A 13,453-nucleotide genomic window follows, 5' to 3' on the forward strand; every position below is an offset into this window, starting at 1 on the left:
ACCTCCATGATGGGGTTGGAGGCCAGCACCCTCTCCTCGACGCTGGTCTGCTCCGGGGCGCCCCCCCCAACCACAGCCAGGTAGCGCACGGTCAACTTGGCCGAGGCGGTTTTCCCCGAGCCCGACTCCCCGCTGACGATGACGGACTGGTTCTCCTCCTCCCTGGAGGAAGAGGAAGGACACACACACACGCGACGGCACAGGCTCAGAGGCGGGCCGGTGGCGAGCCTCTGCGTGTGACGCCTTCGACACAAGATGGCTTCGTGTTTGTTCGGAGCTTTAACCCATCTTGCCCCAAACCAAGGGAAGGCAAGTTTATTTATGTTTTCATGTAAAAACATTAAAAGGACAATCTTTAAAGATCATGAAAAGAGGAATTGTAAAACACAGAAAAAGAAAGAGGATATATTTAAGATGGTAGAATAATATAATAATGCATAACAGAAATGTTGAGATGATTTAAAATAACACACTTCCAGGCAGGCCTCCCAAGTCCTAAAAGTCCAAACCACAGATTGGTTAACATGAGTCCGACTGGGTTGACCCTTATAGTGCGACCCCCGACCTCTGACCTGGTCATGGTGCGGTAGGCCTCCTCGGCCACGGAGAAGATGTGGGGCTCCATGTCGGTCATGTCCTGGCCGCTGTACGCGTCGATCACCTCCTTCCCGTACACGGGCAGCTGGTCGTAGGGGTTGATGGCGACCAGCACGATCCCTGAGCAGTGACGCCATCAACGGGAGAATTCAGGCAAAAATGTTTAGAACTTTTATTAGAAAAAAATCTGAAAAATTAGAAAAAAAAAGATCCATTCCCTTAGAAACATGTAGAAACATGCACGCAAGTATTTCTTCCTTTTCCTGAAACCAAAGCAAAAACTGTTATACCGGTTGGTGTGCGTACATATTCAAACATTCTCTCATCTGCGTGTTGTGGGGGTGAATTTACATTCAGTGCATTTAGCAGATTACTTTATCCAAAGCGACTTACAACAAGTACATTTGTCAGAAGAAGGAGAAACAATATATCGACGCTGTCGGTACAGTAAGGATGTTCATAGAACCAAGTGCCAAGCACTAACAATCGCTAGGTTAACCCATTCCCCGTATACAACAAAGATAGCTAGGATAAGATATTACACAATGCTATTTTTAAGTGTAAGGACGTACAACATACAATAAATGCTGACATTAAGCGCTAGAAGTTGAAGTTTATCAGTTCATCAATCGTAGTTGATGGGTAAAATGCCCACACAGTGTTCCCAACCCTATAAAGTCTGAACGATGGCCGGAGGACTGTGTGTCCCGTCCTTTACGATCAAGTTAGTGACGTCTCTCTTTAGTGAACCTTAAACCACACATATATGGGACTATAAAGGAGACATTAAAAGCTCCTTAAAAGCAGTAGCACACACACACACACACACACACACACACACACACACACACACACACACACACACACACACACACACACACACACACACACACACACACACACACAAGCTGCCTGCTAGAATTTGCCTAAAATCCTAGCAAGTATAAAATTCAAATTTTTCAACTCCCTCCTCCCTCCTTTTTATCATCATCATCATCATCATCATCATCATCATCATCATCATCATCATCATCATCATCATCATCATCATCATCATCATCATCCTTATCAACCTCAAAGCATCTTAATTTAAAGTTCTTAATATCTCTGTGCGTAGATATCTTTGATTACAGTCTTGTTTTACTTCTTTGTTCCATATTTTGTTCACATTTTGCCCATACGGTGTTGCTTCATGTCTTTTAATCCCCCACCTCACCAAGTCACCTCCTTGAATGCACAGATACACTCTTCAGAATGAAAGCCCCCTGACTGGGCCCCCTCACCGCAGTAGGTGTAGATGCTGCTGTAGTCTAGGAAGCGGACCCGGAGGTTGTGCAGCACGGCGGGCTCGTGGAGGAAGCTGAGGGCGGTGAGGTCGTTGGCCCCCTCCAGGACGGCGGGGTTCCCCAGGAGAGGGAGCTCGCTGGGGGCCGCGGCCGGCAGGCGGGCCTCCTGGGGACAGAGGGGCGCTCTGAGGGCCTCGGGGATGGGCGATGTTCTGGGGGGCTTTCTCTACTTTATCCACGCAACAAGTTTAGTCGAGTCGAGAGAGAAAAACTCTCGACTCTCGAAAAGAGAATTGTGTAAGAAGGGTGTAAACACATGAATAAAAGAGAAGAATATTAAAATGGCCGACGTCTAAGAGTAGTTTAATCACAACTCTATCAGTCTCTCTGATACCCTTTTACCCCATGGGCTATATCTGCTTGAGGACAAGAAATAGAATGATCCTTTATGCCCGTGGAGGCTTAAAATTTGAAACCAGAGAATCCTTGTTGTATTGTGTGTGTGTGTGTGTGTGTGTGTGTGTGTGTGTGTGTGTGTGTGTGTGTGTGTGTGTGTGTGTGTGTGTGTGTGTGTGTGTGTGTGTGTGTGTGTGTGGTTTCGAGCGTTTGTGTTCGAGCGTGTTCGAGCATGGGCTTGTGCGTGTGTTTGAACGTGTGTGCACGTCGTGTGTGCGTGTGTTTGAGGGTGTGCGTGCGTGTGTGTGTCTTACCCTGCCATCATTCAGCAGCAGCAGCAGGTGTTGGTCCTCGGCTCTGTAGGTCTCCAGGATCTGGGCTGAGACCCAGACAGCGTCCGGGTCGGGGATCCACACCGTCGCGCCCTAAGAGCAGAGCGCACACACACACACACACACGCACACGCACACACACACACACACACACACACACACACACACTCAGATACATCTAAAACCCCATCGATTTACTGAAACCAGAGCACATCAGGTTTAGCTGTAGATGGAGGAAACCATGTTCCAGACCATAACACATAACTGTTATTAACTTAATAACATTAATAAAGTTGTATCTATAACACTGTCGTTTTCTCTCAGACACTCTCTGGATGAACGTTCTAAAATACCACCGACCTCACCAAGGCCACGATTTGTCCCTCCTCAGCACATTACAGGCCTTTACAGTGGGTTAAAGATTAACACCAGTCATCTGTCCGTGCTTTCGGATGTGCTTGAGTAATTATTACTTTCTCCTTCTACCCATTCATTCAAATTGAAGGGATAGTATTTTTACAAAATACACGTCACAATAGGCTACCCTTATTTAGCTTTTGTGGGACTCTGCCAGTAGGAGTTTGAAACCATATCAAATTATGCAAAAATGTAAATGTATTACAAAAAGAGAAAAATCATAAAACGTTTATAACCATAACCCTGTAGCATTGTCATTCTTCAACTAGACCATGTGGAACACTGTTATATTTCAATAAATGATTACTTTTCGGCATATTGAAGCACACATAAATACTTGCAAATCCATCATTAGTGCGTAACGTTTCACACAGTAATTGGTTTTGACAGTGAATGCCGGCTTACCTTGGTATATAACTCGACCGTGGCCATCTCAAAGAGCTTTGTTGAGGTTCAGGAGGCATGAACAGCAGCTTACCACCAATGAGGTCAACGGGATCGCAACGGTTCCTAAATGGATATTACCGCTGGTTTCCTCCCTGCTCTGACATCTGCAGAAGAGACAGCTGATGTCTCACTGTGCTGGCGGACTTTGTCCGGGCCAGAGAGCCAGCGGAGCTGAGGACTACCAGGTTAACTGTTAACCCACGTAAGGATGCGGCACCATCATGGGGGGGGTTAAGAAACTGCTTAGAGGAGCTGGAACTTTATGCAAGCATCAGCTGAAACAGCTTGCACTGAGGGAGCTCATAATATATATATATATATATATATATATATACAGTATATATATATATATACAGTGTATATATATATATATATATATATTAGAGCTGTCAAGCGATTAAAATATTTAATCGTGATTAATCGCATTAATGTCATAGTTAACTCACGATTAATCGCAAATTATTTTTCTATGCTAAATATCCCTTGATTTTTTTGTCCCATAATTCTTCTCATTTTAATTCTCTTATCAACATGGTGAAGTGCATCGGCTTGTCTTGTGCAAATGATTTTTTATTGATAACAACATTGGCATATACTGATCAACAGGACGATACAAAAAAAGAGCCTATAGTGCAATTAAACGACTGCTTTGAACAAATGTCATTTGAACATAGCAGTCAGGCTACTGCTTCTTTGTTTTGAGCCAGACAAATATTGTATTTTTTGTAAATAAAATATTTGCGTTAATCACGCGATAATTTTTTAACGCCGTTAAAATTGGTTTGCGTTAACGCCGTTAATAACGCGTTTAACTGACAGCTCATATATATATATATATATATATATTTCAGACCAATGAAAACATTACAAAAGACTCCCGTTGAAAAAACTCATTTTAATAAGCAACACAATCAAATCGATTTCATAAATCAGATTGTTGATAATAAAAAAAAAGGGCCATTCATAATTTTTTGGACAAATCATTCATCATAAAACTTTTTGTACCATTTGAAATGTTCAAGCTGAATATACACCGATAGTCATTTCCAAAAACAGAGGAGGGACCATTAAGTTTGCATTGTCAATTATGTTTGTAAGATAAATACGAGACCTTCCGTCTGTGTGTGTGAGCGAGAAATGACCGTAAGTGGATAGTGGGTGAAGAAACTAACTTTTAAGGGAAAAGCCATGTTCTCAACACACACACACACACACTCAAGAAGCTGCCTGATGTCAAAACAGATCAATCTAACAGCAGAACCACAGAAAGAGCTTTCAAGTCAATTCTTCGACATCCTTCTCTCGATTGAATTGATGGTGATGACATGATCTTTAATGGATAAATAGCAATATAAATGACAATGGCTATAAAATAAAATATACACATTTGACCGTCCTCAAAACTACTTGGCTCCTCTTTGGTCAACACTGAGAGAAGGAATCCGATAAATCATAATATGTACTTGAAAAAATACTAACACACAATCTCACACACACCATCACACTCACGCGCACACACACAACACAGACAAACCCTAAAATATATTTCTGAAATATAACGCCATTTTACAAAGTCATTTTAGGCCCAGAATCTTTTTGACGACACTTCCATTGCTTCAATTGTAGTCACTCTAAATAGTTCCGCTGTAACAAGATGTGCTGCACTTTTTACGGGAGTGCAATGTTAAACGCAACAGAGATGTTTCAAACATTCATTTCCAATTTGCAAAAAAAGGCATCTTGAAATTTCCAATGTGTATTTTTGTTTTTTTAAATGTACAATAAAGACCGGGGCTAGACATGATTGTCGCAAAAAACATAACCCATACAATGCCTTTCGGTAAAAAATACATTATCGTCAATGAACACGGAATTTGTTGAGCTGTACACTATTCTTTTGAGATCTCGGAAAGTCAGTGGGTGAATTCATTTGCTGGAACTATCATAATTATTATTTAAAAAGGATTAAAAGTCCTCTGAACACCTCAATCCATCGTGTCATGGGTCTGGACCGGACCGGTGGAGTGGAGGGCTCTTGGCAGTGGCCCCTTCACCATTGGGGGGTGAGGCTCTGAGTGGCACCGGTGACACAAGGGTCTGGTGAGTGGAGAGAGGGGGACAGTTCTGGGGGGGGGGGGGGGGGGGGGGGGGGGTTGGGGTTGGTTGGGAGCCGGACCTGGGGGGGGTTCTGTTACTTTGGCCGTGCGTGGGCAGGATATGGATCAACCCTAAACCAGTCTTCACAAAACCCTGCAAGAGAAGAAGAGCGAACAAGAAGAGCCAAGTCAGCCTCGATTTTATTGCACAGCTCAAATAAGTGGAGATGGGAGCGGTTCCATGCAGGCTAATGGTAATACGAATCTACGAACCGTAACATTAAAGCAATGTTTATTTTAATAAAAATTGTGTAATACGTCAGGTCTTTAAACAAGTGTTTATTTCGATGGCATGTGTTTCAGCCGGGGTTTGGAGGGCCTCTCTCTACAGCTCAGGGGCCCGCTCTGCTCTGTACCTCGGCTATACGGCCTCCGTCTCCTCCCCGGCGCTGCCCTCCTCCTTGGGGGACTCCCCGTCGCTGCCCGCCTCCTCGACGTGGGCCAGCATGTCGGCCATGAGCGCCTCCTCCAGCCGCTTCCTCACGCTGTACACCAGCTCCTCCTGTTTCCTGCGCACACACACACGCGCGCGCGGGGAACCGGGCGCCGTTAACGGCGGGCGCTCTGAACCGCGGCGGACCGCGACCGGCTCAAAAGGAGCAGGGCCTTTTGGAAAAAAACGTTTCATTTTGTTTCCGCTTCATAAGGGAACTCTGTGTCTGTAGTCACGGTTCATCGATAGTGGAATCCCGTCCCGTCTCGGATGTGTTCGACAAATAAGAAAAAATGCTGAACTGCATTTTATTTTCTCTTTGTGTACAAGAATCGAACCGTCGACTCCCCCCACCCTAGACCCCTTCCGACTCGCGCCCCACATCCGGCCGGGCTGTCTAGTGGCATCACACACCCGTGTTCAGAGTGGACACTACGCTGTTGTTTAGGGGTTATAACCGAGTTCCCAGGTCACTGGACCCCAGGGCCAAGTCCCCCTGTTGTCACTATGTTCCACTGCTCTCGTGTCCCAGCCTCAGTAAAAGCCCCCCCCCCCCCCCCCCCCCCCCCCCGGACTCACCTGATGTCCTCGTCCGTGACGATGAAGGCCTTGCAGAGGGGCTGGGAGGTGTTGAGCCACACCCCGGGGTTCTTCTCCACGGCCGCAGACAGCTGGCCCGTGATGGGCGCCGCGCTGGTGTGCAGCGCGCTGGCGATGGCCGACAGGAGGGTCTTGTCGGTGCAGCCGGGACCCACCCCTGGGGGACGGGCAGAGGGGGGAGATCGTTTGGGCAAAACGGAGAGAACGATGCTGCACTGCTAGATTATCGGGTAGCATTGTAATCATTCAAAGACAACCGACAACCCAAGATAATAGGGGTCAGTGAACCCTGACCCTTGACCTCTGATAGGGTTTTTTTAGCCCCGAATGCAGACTTCTTGTAGCTTCTTGTAACTTTCAGGCCTTCATAGTCACACGATCTGTAAATACCTTTAAAAGAAACCTTAAAACATACCCATTTAGTTCCGCATTCTCTTAATCCATTTTATTCAATAAACGCTGATATAAAAAGTCTGATTTGATTTGTAGTATCCAACAGAAAATGTCCCCCTTTTACCAACTGTATACATCGGCATAAAAACAAACAAAATGTTGTTTGTGCGACGTAAACGGAACGGTGTTCAACCGGGGAAACTACAATGAGCCCCTGTAAACAGACCAATAAGCATGATGACGGTGGGCTATAGGGCTTTGACTCCGAACTTCGTTATTCGAATATAATTCGAATATCAAAAAATAAATCAAAATTCGAACGAATATTAGGCAGCCCATAATATTCGAACCCGTTATGGGCAGGCCAAGAGGGAGAGACGTCGGAGAACCCGACGAAGTCTATTCAGAATATTGTAATGACCACGGAAGAGGCAGTGAATGAAGTATTGATTAGACAGCGATTTATTAGAAACCTAATAAACCGTTGGAACACGCAAGAACGGTAACCATGGCAACGCCGGTAAACAAACCTCGCGAAGCCCAATCCAGGTCATACTGAAGGCATTTAATGGTCTAAATATTATTAATAAATATTCAAATATATTTGAATATTAATATTAATAAACAAACGAACTTCGAATATGATTTTTGGGCAAAAGTCAAAGCCCTAGTGGGCTACCTTGTAGGCCCTTAGGCAGCTCCATGGTCTTGACCAGCTCCTCTGCTACGTCGTATGCATTCAGCCCGCTCAGCTTCTTCTCCCAGAACAGCTGTGGGAAAAAACACAAACAAACAAACAAACAAACAGGTGTTCCCCTGTTAGCTCTGGCCTGTTAACCCCTTCAGCTAGCCAACGTTTTCCTTTGGCTTCAGTGGTGTGTGGGGCGCGGCAGTGTGTGCGACCAATTAACCAATTAAGGTGGCAGGGTGTTCCACTGTTGGGGGGAGGCTCACAGTGGCTGCTTACCTGTCTGGGCTGGTCAACAGCCTTCTGCGGGTCTGTTTTGACTTTGTTGCTAGGGTGATTGGTAACCTTGGTAACCGGCTGCTTAAAGATGGACGCCGTCTGTCGGACTGGGAGCGACGTGTTCAAGTCAGGCTTGCCCTTCAAAATAGAGAACAGACATGAAGTGACAAGAGAGTTTAGGAGAGGAGAAAGGGAATACAAAACACAAAAAAAGCATAGGGTAAGGAAGTCCATTGAGAGACGTTCTGAAGTGCTGGATTATTCTTGAAAGTCTCAGCTTGAGTACATGGAGCTGTAAAGTCTGTAAACCCTAAAAGGTGCTGCTTTGAGAGTAGCTGGTAACTGAATCTGGCTGTACTCAAGTGTTCCCCGATGATACGACACAAATCCACAAAGCTGTTCCACGTAGAATCTGTACTCCGATTGGCCAATGAGACTTGGAACAACTGAAGCCTGAGCCAGTGGCCCTAGGTTCAATGCCTTTGTACGTTCTTTGTCTCGCCATCGCCGGACACAGACTTTGCTCAGAAAGAATATGAGCATGGCTAGTATAAAGGCTGATTTGTGATTGACAGGGGTGCTTTGTGATTGACAGGGGGTGCTGTGGGATTGACAGGGGTGCTTTGTGTTCAGAAGCCCCTCACCTTATTCTGGCTGTTGTTGTCATAGCGTAGTCTCTGGCGGTTCTTGTTGAGCTTGCTCATTAGCATCTTCCCTGTGCGGAAGTCAAACGAGCTGAGGTCCATCTGGTTACCAAGGTAACGGGCCAGTTGAGGTTTACTCCGGAACTTCTTCCCGGAGGGACTAGTGAGCGGGCAGAGAGGGGACAGTGATTCAATCAGTTGCATAGGCTGTTAAAATATACAGAACAAACAACTCAACACAACGACACAGAGAACACACACACAATAACATACAGAACACTGATCATACAATAAAGAGTTATATAAAGAGAATGATTTAACGAAGACCACAACATGCAACAAGTGAACATTCATGTCAGCAATCAATGGCATCGTAGTCACGTTGACGGGTACGTGTCAGCGGCGAATGAATACAGTCTCAGATGAAAATCACTATAACCCATGATCAGTCCCACTATGTGTTTGAGCAGATTTAACATATTCACAAAGTTATGGAAAAACAACTAACGTGCACCAGTCGTACACTAACCCATTAGTAACAGTACTTAAGAGACTTGCATGGTATTACGGATGCTCAGGGGGAACATGTTTCCGTCTGGAAACATGGTACCGCCACTCGTTTGAGGAATGATCTCTAGGATGATTACAGAGTCACAGCTGAGTGGATACGTGCTGGAGGTGCATGCACATGTCACTTACATCACACCACAGTGACACCAGTATGATTGTACAGTAGCCTACCACAAACTATACAACCGACCCGCCTCCCCCCTCTCTCGCCTCTGTTCATCATCTTGCTCTTCTCCTCTGCTAAATAAAAACAAATCTGCCGTTGAGGATTCACTTTAATGGTAAAGGTAATATAAGCACAGAGGACAAGGGCGTACTTTTGAGCCGGCCAGGGCCTCGCCAGCCGAGGGCTAGGGCTAGGCTACAGGCCGGGTCGGAGGGCTGCTGTCCCGGCCACGGTGGAGCGGGTGTGCTTGGCCTAGATGCCTGCTGCAAAATAAAAACCGCCTCCAACTTCATACCGTTCACTTCACTCTCGTGTTTTTGAACTCTGCGCTCATGTATGAGTTGTGTGCACCTGTAATATATACACCACCCTAGTTAATTTTATACCTAAAATAATAGACATCGCTTTTTCCAGCTGACAAACCCGACTTTCTGGTCACTTCTTCCATTTTCCAGCCCTTGGGGAGAGCAGAGCAATCCCACCTTTTCTTCTCCATTTCCCACGCGAGTAGCCTAAAAAAATCCACTTATGTTCTAGCGGTTAAGCAACTCGTATTTTAAGAAATATGTATCTACGAAGTAATATTTCACTTCGCATGCCTTTGTCTAAACAATTACGACAGGCGCTTTCGGCAGCGGCTTCTCTACGACAATCCCGCATCTCTTTGTCGTAACGCAGATCGCTCCGCGGCGGACCTAAGCCACATCACTACCTGCCAGGCTCTCAGGGGCAACGAGCCGCCATCCGCCAGAAAAAAACATAGGGCACTATTAGTTTTACATTAGCCGACGCAAATTACGGTTTATTGTATATATCGCAGATCCGATGAGAAAAGGGTGCATGGTTTTAAAAAATACCGGATAAAATATGATAGATGCATGAGAGAAACGATATTCAGTTATTGCAAAGTTTGGTGCTTGTGAAATTGGAGAAATGCTTCATCACAATGTACCCTTGTCATTCCGACTCCGACCCGGCTTTTATGAATGAACAAAGTAGGCCTTGTCGAGAAAATACAGACGATCTCTCAATGTATGCTATATATAAACAATATGTTTTGATTGATAGCAGCTTGCACGCAATTAAAAAACGGCGTGTCGGTATTACATTTTAAACAAATGGAAGAAAACAGCCGACAAAGCATGAATAACCGACGTTCCTATTTAATCTTGTCTTTGGCGATAGCCAAAATCCATTATGCCCATATACCGTTAACTGAATATACAATATAGTTAACGATCACCGCACAGCATTGCCATTTGCAAATCCGAATGCAAGCGCCTGTGTCCAATCGATGATAAACATATTTCCAAATGCAGCATAAAGACGACCGATTCCGCATCAAACGCACATCGTATCAAAACATGCACCTACATATGATATTCTCTGTTAGATCTATGTCTACTTACTCGTTTTTATCCATCTTGAAGACACTATCTCGTTTTCTCCCTTTCGCTGTGTTAAATCCCTTCTGCCCTCTCCTCTTTCAGTCCCCTCCCCCTTCGATGTGAAAAATGAAAGAAATTATACACGCCAAATTCGCAGTCTGGCAGATAATATTGGATATCTCTGCATTAACCTCGCCCCCAGTGCATTATTCCAACTTGATGACTGCTAATTCGAATAGGATTATTTTCTGCAATTTAAAGTAATCATAAAATCCAGCTGTTAAATAAAATGACACAGCAAAAATAACATTTTAGTCTATGAAAGTCTGATTTCTTGTAATAGTATATACACATTTGTGGACATTTAAAAAGAGAGCAAGCATGTTCACACCAAGTATATTTATTGCATAAGTTATATAATGGGAAATGCATCCCAAAAGCACCACGCAGAAACAAGTTAGTTTCATCGGTAGAATATTTATTAACATAAAATAACAATGGAGCCAAGTCGTCAAACAGATCACATCCTATAGTGCAAAGATCCGAAACCCAGCGGTGGGAGCCAGTTCTGTTCCACAGCCGCCAACTTTGTCCTTTCTTGGTTGAAGTCTTTCTCCATAATTTGATCCCACGGGTAAAAGCCCTTTAAGAGAGACAGCACAGAGACAACCTTATTTGGAGAAATCAACACTGGTTTGAAAAAGACATGAAATGTTGTAAAAACAATATTTTCCCCCTTAAAAGCAAAAGAATTTGATATAAATTATACAAAGAAGTTTCTCCCCCATTCTTTTCATAGCAAAACCCACGCAAACATTCATCACAACACCAACCTCTTACAACTGGCTCTTCAGATGAAGGTATATATAGATGTACATTACATGTGGCAACCAATATAGATACTAGTGTGAGGTGGATTCAGTGATATAAAGACTGAAAGGTGCTGTAGGTAAGATTGAAGAGCTATCATTAGAGTGTTTTTAGACCGGTCCTGACTGGTTGTAAAGGATTGCTTGTCAATCCCATCCGTGCACACATCGTTGTCAACCCCTACAGGGGTCTGATACAAACCGTCTCAATTGAGGGATAGGTAGGGAGGCAGAAAGCACAGAGGGAGAGGCTGTTTGTTTGAATGGTTTATTTCACCCTTTTCTTAACAACCCTCAAATCTTAACTACAGCATATCTAATGTTATATGGTCATCTTAAATGTTTTTATGCATAATTGTATTCTGTTTTTTTATAAATCATAGTATTTCTGTGTTCACTTTGAGATACTCACAACGTAAATCTTGAGTTAACATCTTAATCGTTCTTGACAAACTTCCCATTGATGTAGGGGACGTAGTCGAGGATGAGCCGCCAGTCGGTGAAGTGGATCACCCCGATTCCACCGACGGTTCCCCAGCCTATCGCGTTGGGTACCCTGCACGAAACGGAGAGCAGAGGTTCACGTCAGAGCCAAGGTCATCTCTGAATACTAATTTGAGATGTAATACAATAACATTGATAATTATAATGATAGTTATTAGTTTATATTGAAAACCCTTTGACTGTTACGAATGCTAAATTATTGGCAGTGGGAATTGGAAACTAATTAGAAGATACCGAAAGACTCCTACTCGTGGTTCGGTCTTGTTTTTTTTCTAGCCACATGGTTATGTTTTTGTCTCACTCTCACTCTTTAATGTTCATTCACTCTTTCACGTTCAGGTATTTCTTTGCCCAGTCGCAGTGAGGGAGCAATCTGTCAGTGTAAACAACCAAGGTGATCTACCCCCTCCCTGTCAGAAGGCGTCTAACGCTAATGTTCTCAAATAACCGATTGCCTGGTTGAGGTATAAGAAAAAAACATTCGTGCGATATATAGTTCTCAATTAATTCAAAGTATGGTTTCAGAAAAGGCATTTATAAACAAGACGATCAACACAACTGCGAGACACATTGATATGCTTATACTGTCCGAATAGTCAAACCGTGATTTATGTGCAGATAATTGAAGAAATAAAAATAAACCTAATCTTAGAATGACATTCAGCGCTTAATTAAAATAAACTAAAATCTGAGCTTAGTAAGAGTTATCAGCCAGGAAGCTAACGTTAGCTCCACTAGCCTGAGTTGGGTCATGGAAGGACATACACAACTCGACAGCTCTCTATTAAGCCTCTCGAGAGCTAAAAACACAAGCCTTAATCATAGTTCAAAACACAACCTATAATATATCTTACCACGTCCGCAGAATGGAGATATATTTGGCACCAACGATGGCATTTAGTATTTTCTGCACCATTCTGACCTTCTTGAGTCGCTTTTCGCGTTGCTGCTACTACTGATGACTCGGTAGGACCCTGGCAAGGTTTCCGTTCATGTGCCTGATGGAAATAACTAGCTGTGAACGGGAACCTATTAAACGCTCTAAATGTAACAAAAATAGTATATCCCGGAATGTCTTTGATTAATATTAGCTACATAATATTTTTACGTATCAAGACCCTGAGTAAAATAAAAAGCTGAAAGTTCTTCACATTAAAGCTGGTGGTCATGATCCTAGTGTGCTTTTGTGTAGTAGTGTGCATTTTGAAACAGAAATAACTAAATACAATCACACACACGCGCGCACACGCACACACACGAGTGGGATGTGGAAGAGAAATTCATTTTT

At 43.9% G+C, this 13,453-nt stretch overlaps 3 protein-coding genes across 12 annotated transcripts in view; all 3 read right to left on the minus strand.

Moving 5' to 3' along the window:
• Nucleotides 1-3,661, minus strand: part of si:dkey-110c1.10 (unconventional myosin-Vb) — a 23,062-nt gene extending 19,401 nt beyond the window's left edge. The window contains 5 exon segments of the mRNA XM_060067629.1: nt 3-162; nt 573-717; nt 1,881-2,049; nt 2,594-2,704; nt 3,434-3,661. Coding sequence (XP_059923612.1) covers nt 3-162; nt 573-717; nt 1,881-2,049; nt 2,594-2,704; nt 3,434-3,460 — 612 coding nt within the window. The 5' untranslated portion in view covers nt 3,461-3,661.
• Nucleotides 3,662-4,350: 689 nt separating this feature from the next.
• Nucleotides 4,351-10,929, minus strand: mbd3b (methyl-CpG binding domain protein 3b). 10 transcript variants are annotated; one of them, XM_060067622.1, is made up of 9 exons: nt 10,814-10,923; nt 9,410-9,475; nt 8,669-8,828; nt 8,025-8,162; nt 7,737-7,827; nt 6,644-6,821; nt 5,988-6,140; nt 5,654-5,725; nt 4,351-5,602 (listed from the first exon to the last, which is right to left on the minus strand). In XM_060067622.1, exons 1-7 carry the CDS (start codon nt 10,825-10,827, stop codon nt 5,993-5,995), a joined length of 795 nt encoding a protein of 264 aa, XP_059923605.1. In that variant the 5' UTR covers nt 10,828-10,923; the 3' UTR covers nt 4,351-5,602; nt 5,654-5,725; nt 5,988-5,992. The 10 variants fall into 10 exon arrangements, with proteins under 10 accessions (XP_059923605.1, XP_059923603.1, XP_059923600.1 ...); XM_060067620.1 differs by having other exon boundaries at nt 9,410-9,478; nt 10,814-10,916; XM_060067617.1 differs by lacking the exon at nt 10,814-10,923 and adding an exon at nt 9,791-10,150 and having other exon boundaries at nt 9,410-9,478.
• Nucleotides 10,930-11,249: 320 nt separating this feature from the next.
• LOC132469632 (cytochrome b-c1 complex subunit 10) lies at nt 11,250-13,179 on the minus strand. Its single transcript, XM_060067628.1, has 3 exons — nt 13,020-13,179; nt 12,074-12,217; nt 11,250-11,435 (listed from the first exon to the last, which is right to left on the minus strand). Exons 1-2 carry the CDS (start codon nt 13,079-13,081, stop codon nt 12,097-12,099), a joined length of 183 nt encoding a protein of 60 aa, XP_059923611.1. The 5' UTR covers nt 13,082-13,179; the 3' UTR covers nt 11,250-11,435; nt 12,074-12,096.
• Nucleotides 13,180-13,453: the final 274 nt, after the last annotated feature.

This window comes from Gadus macrocephalus, chromosome 12 (assembly GCF_031168955.1).
Source record: "Gadus macrocephalus chromosome 12, ASM3116895v1".
In the NCBI taxonomy this organism is placed as follows: Eukaryota; Metazoa; Chordata; class Actinopteri; order Gadiformes; family Gadidae; genus Gadus; species Gadus macrocephalus.

Coding starts and splice junctions, on each gene's coding strand:
- mbd3b (XM_060067617.1), bottom strand. CDS start 9,900: ATGGAGAAGAAAAGGTGGGATTGCTCTGCTCTCCCCAAGGGCTGGAAA. Junction 8,829..9,409: donor GGTCGGTTGTATAGTTTGTG/GTAGGCTACTGT, acceptor CCCGCTCACTAG/TCCCTCCGGGAAGAAGTTCC. Junction 8,163..8,668: donor ACAACAACAGCCAGAATAAG/GTGAGGGGCTTC, acceptor TCTATTTTGAAG/GGCAAGCCTGACTTGAACAC.
- LOC132469632 (XM_060067628.1), bottom strand. CDS start 13,081: ATGGTGCAGAAAATACTAAATGCCATCGTTGGTGCCAAATATATCTCC. Junction 12,218..13,019: donor ATCTCCATTCTGCGGACGTG/GTAAGATATATT, acceptor CGTTTCGTGCAG/GGTACCCAACGCGATAGGCT.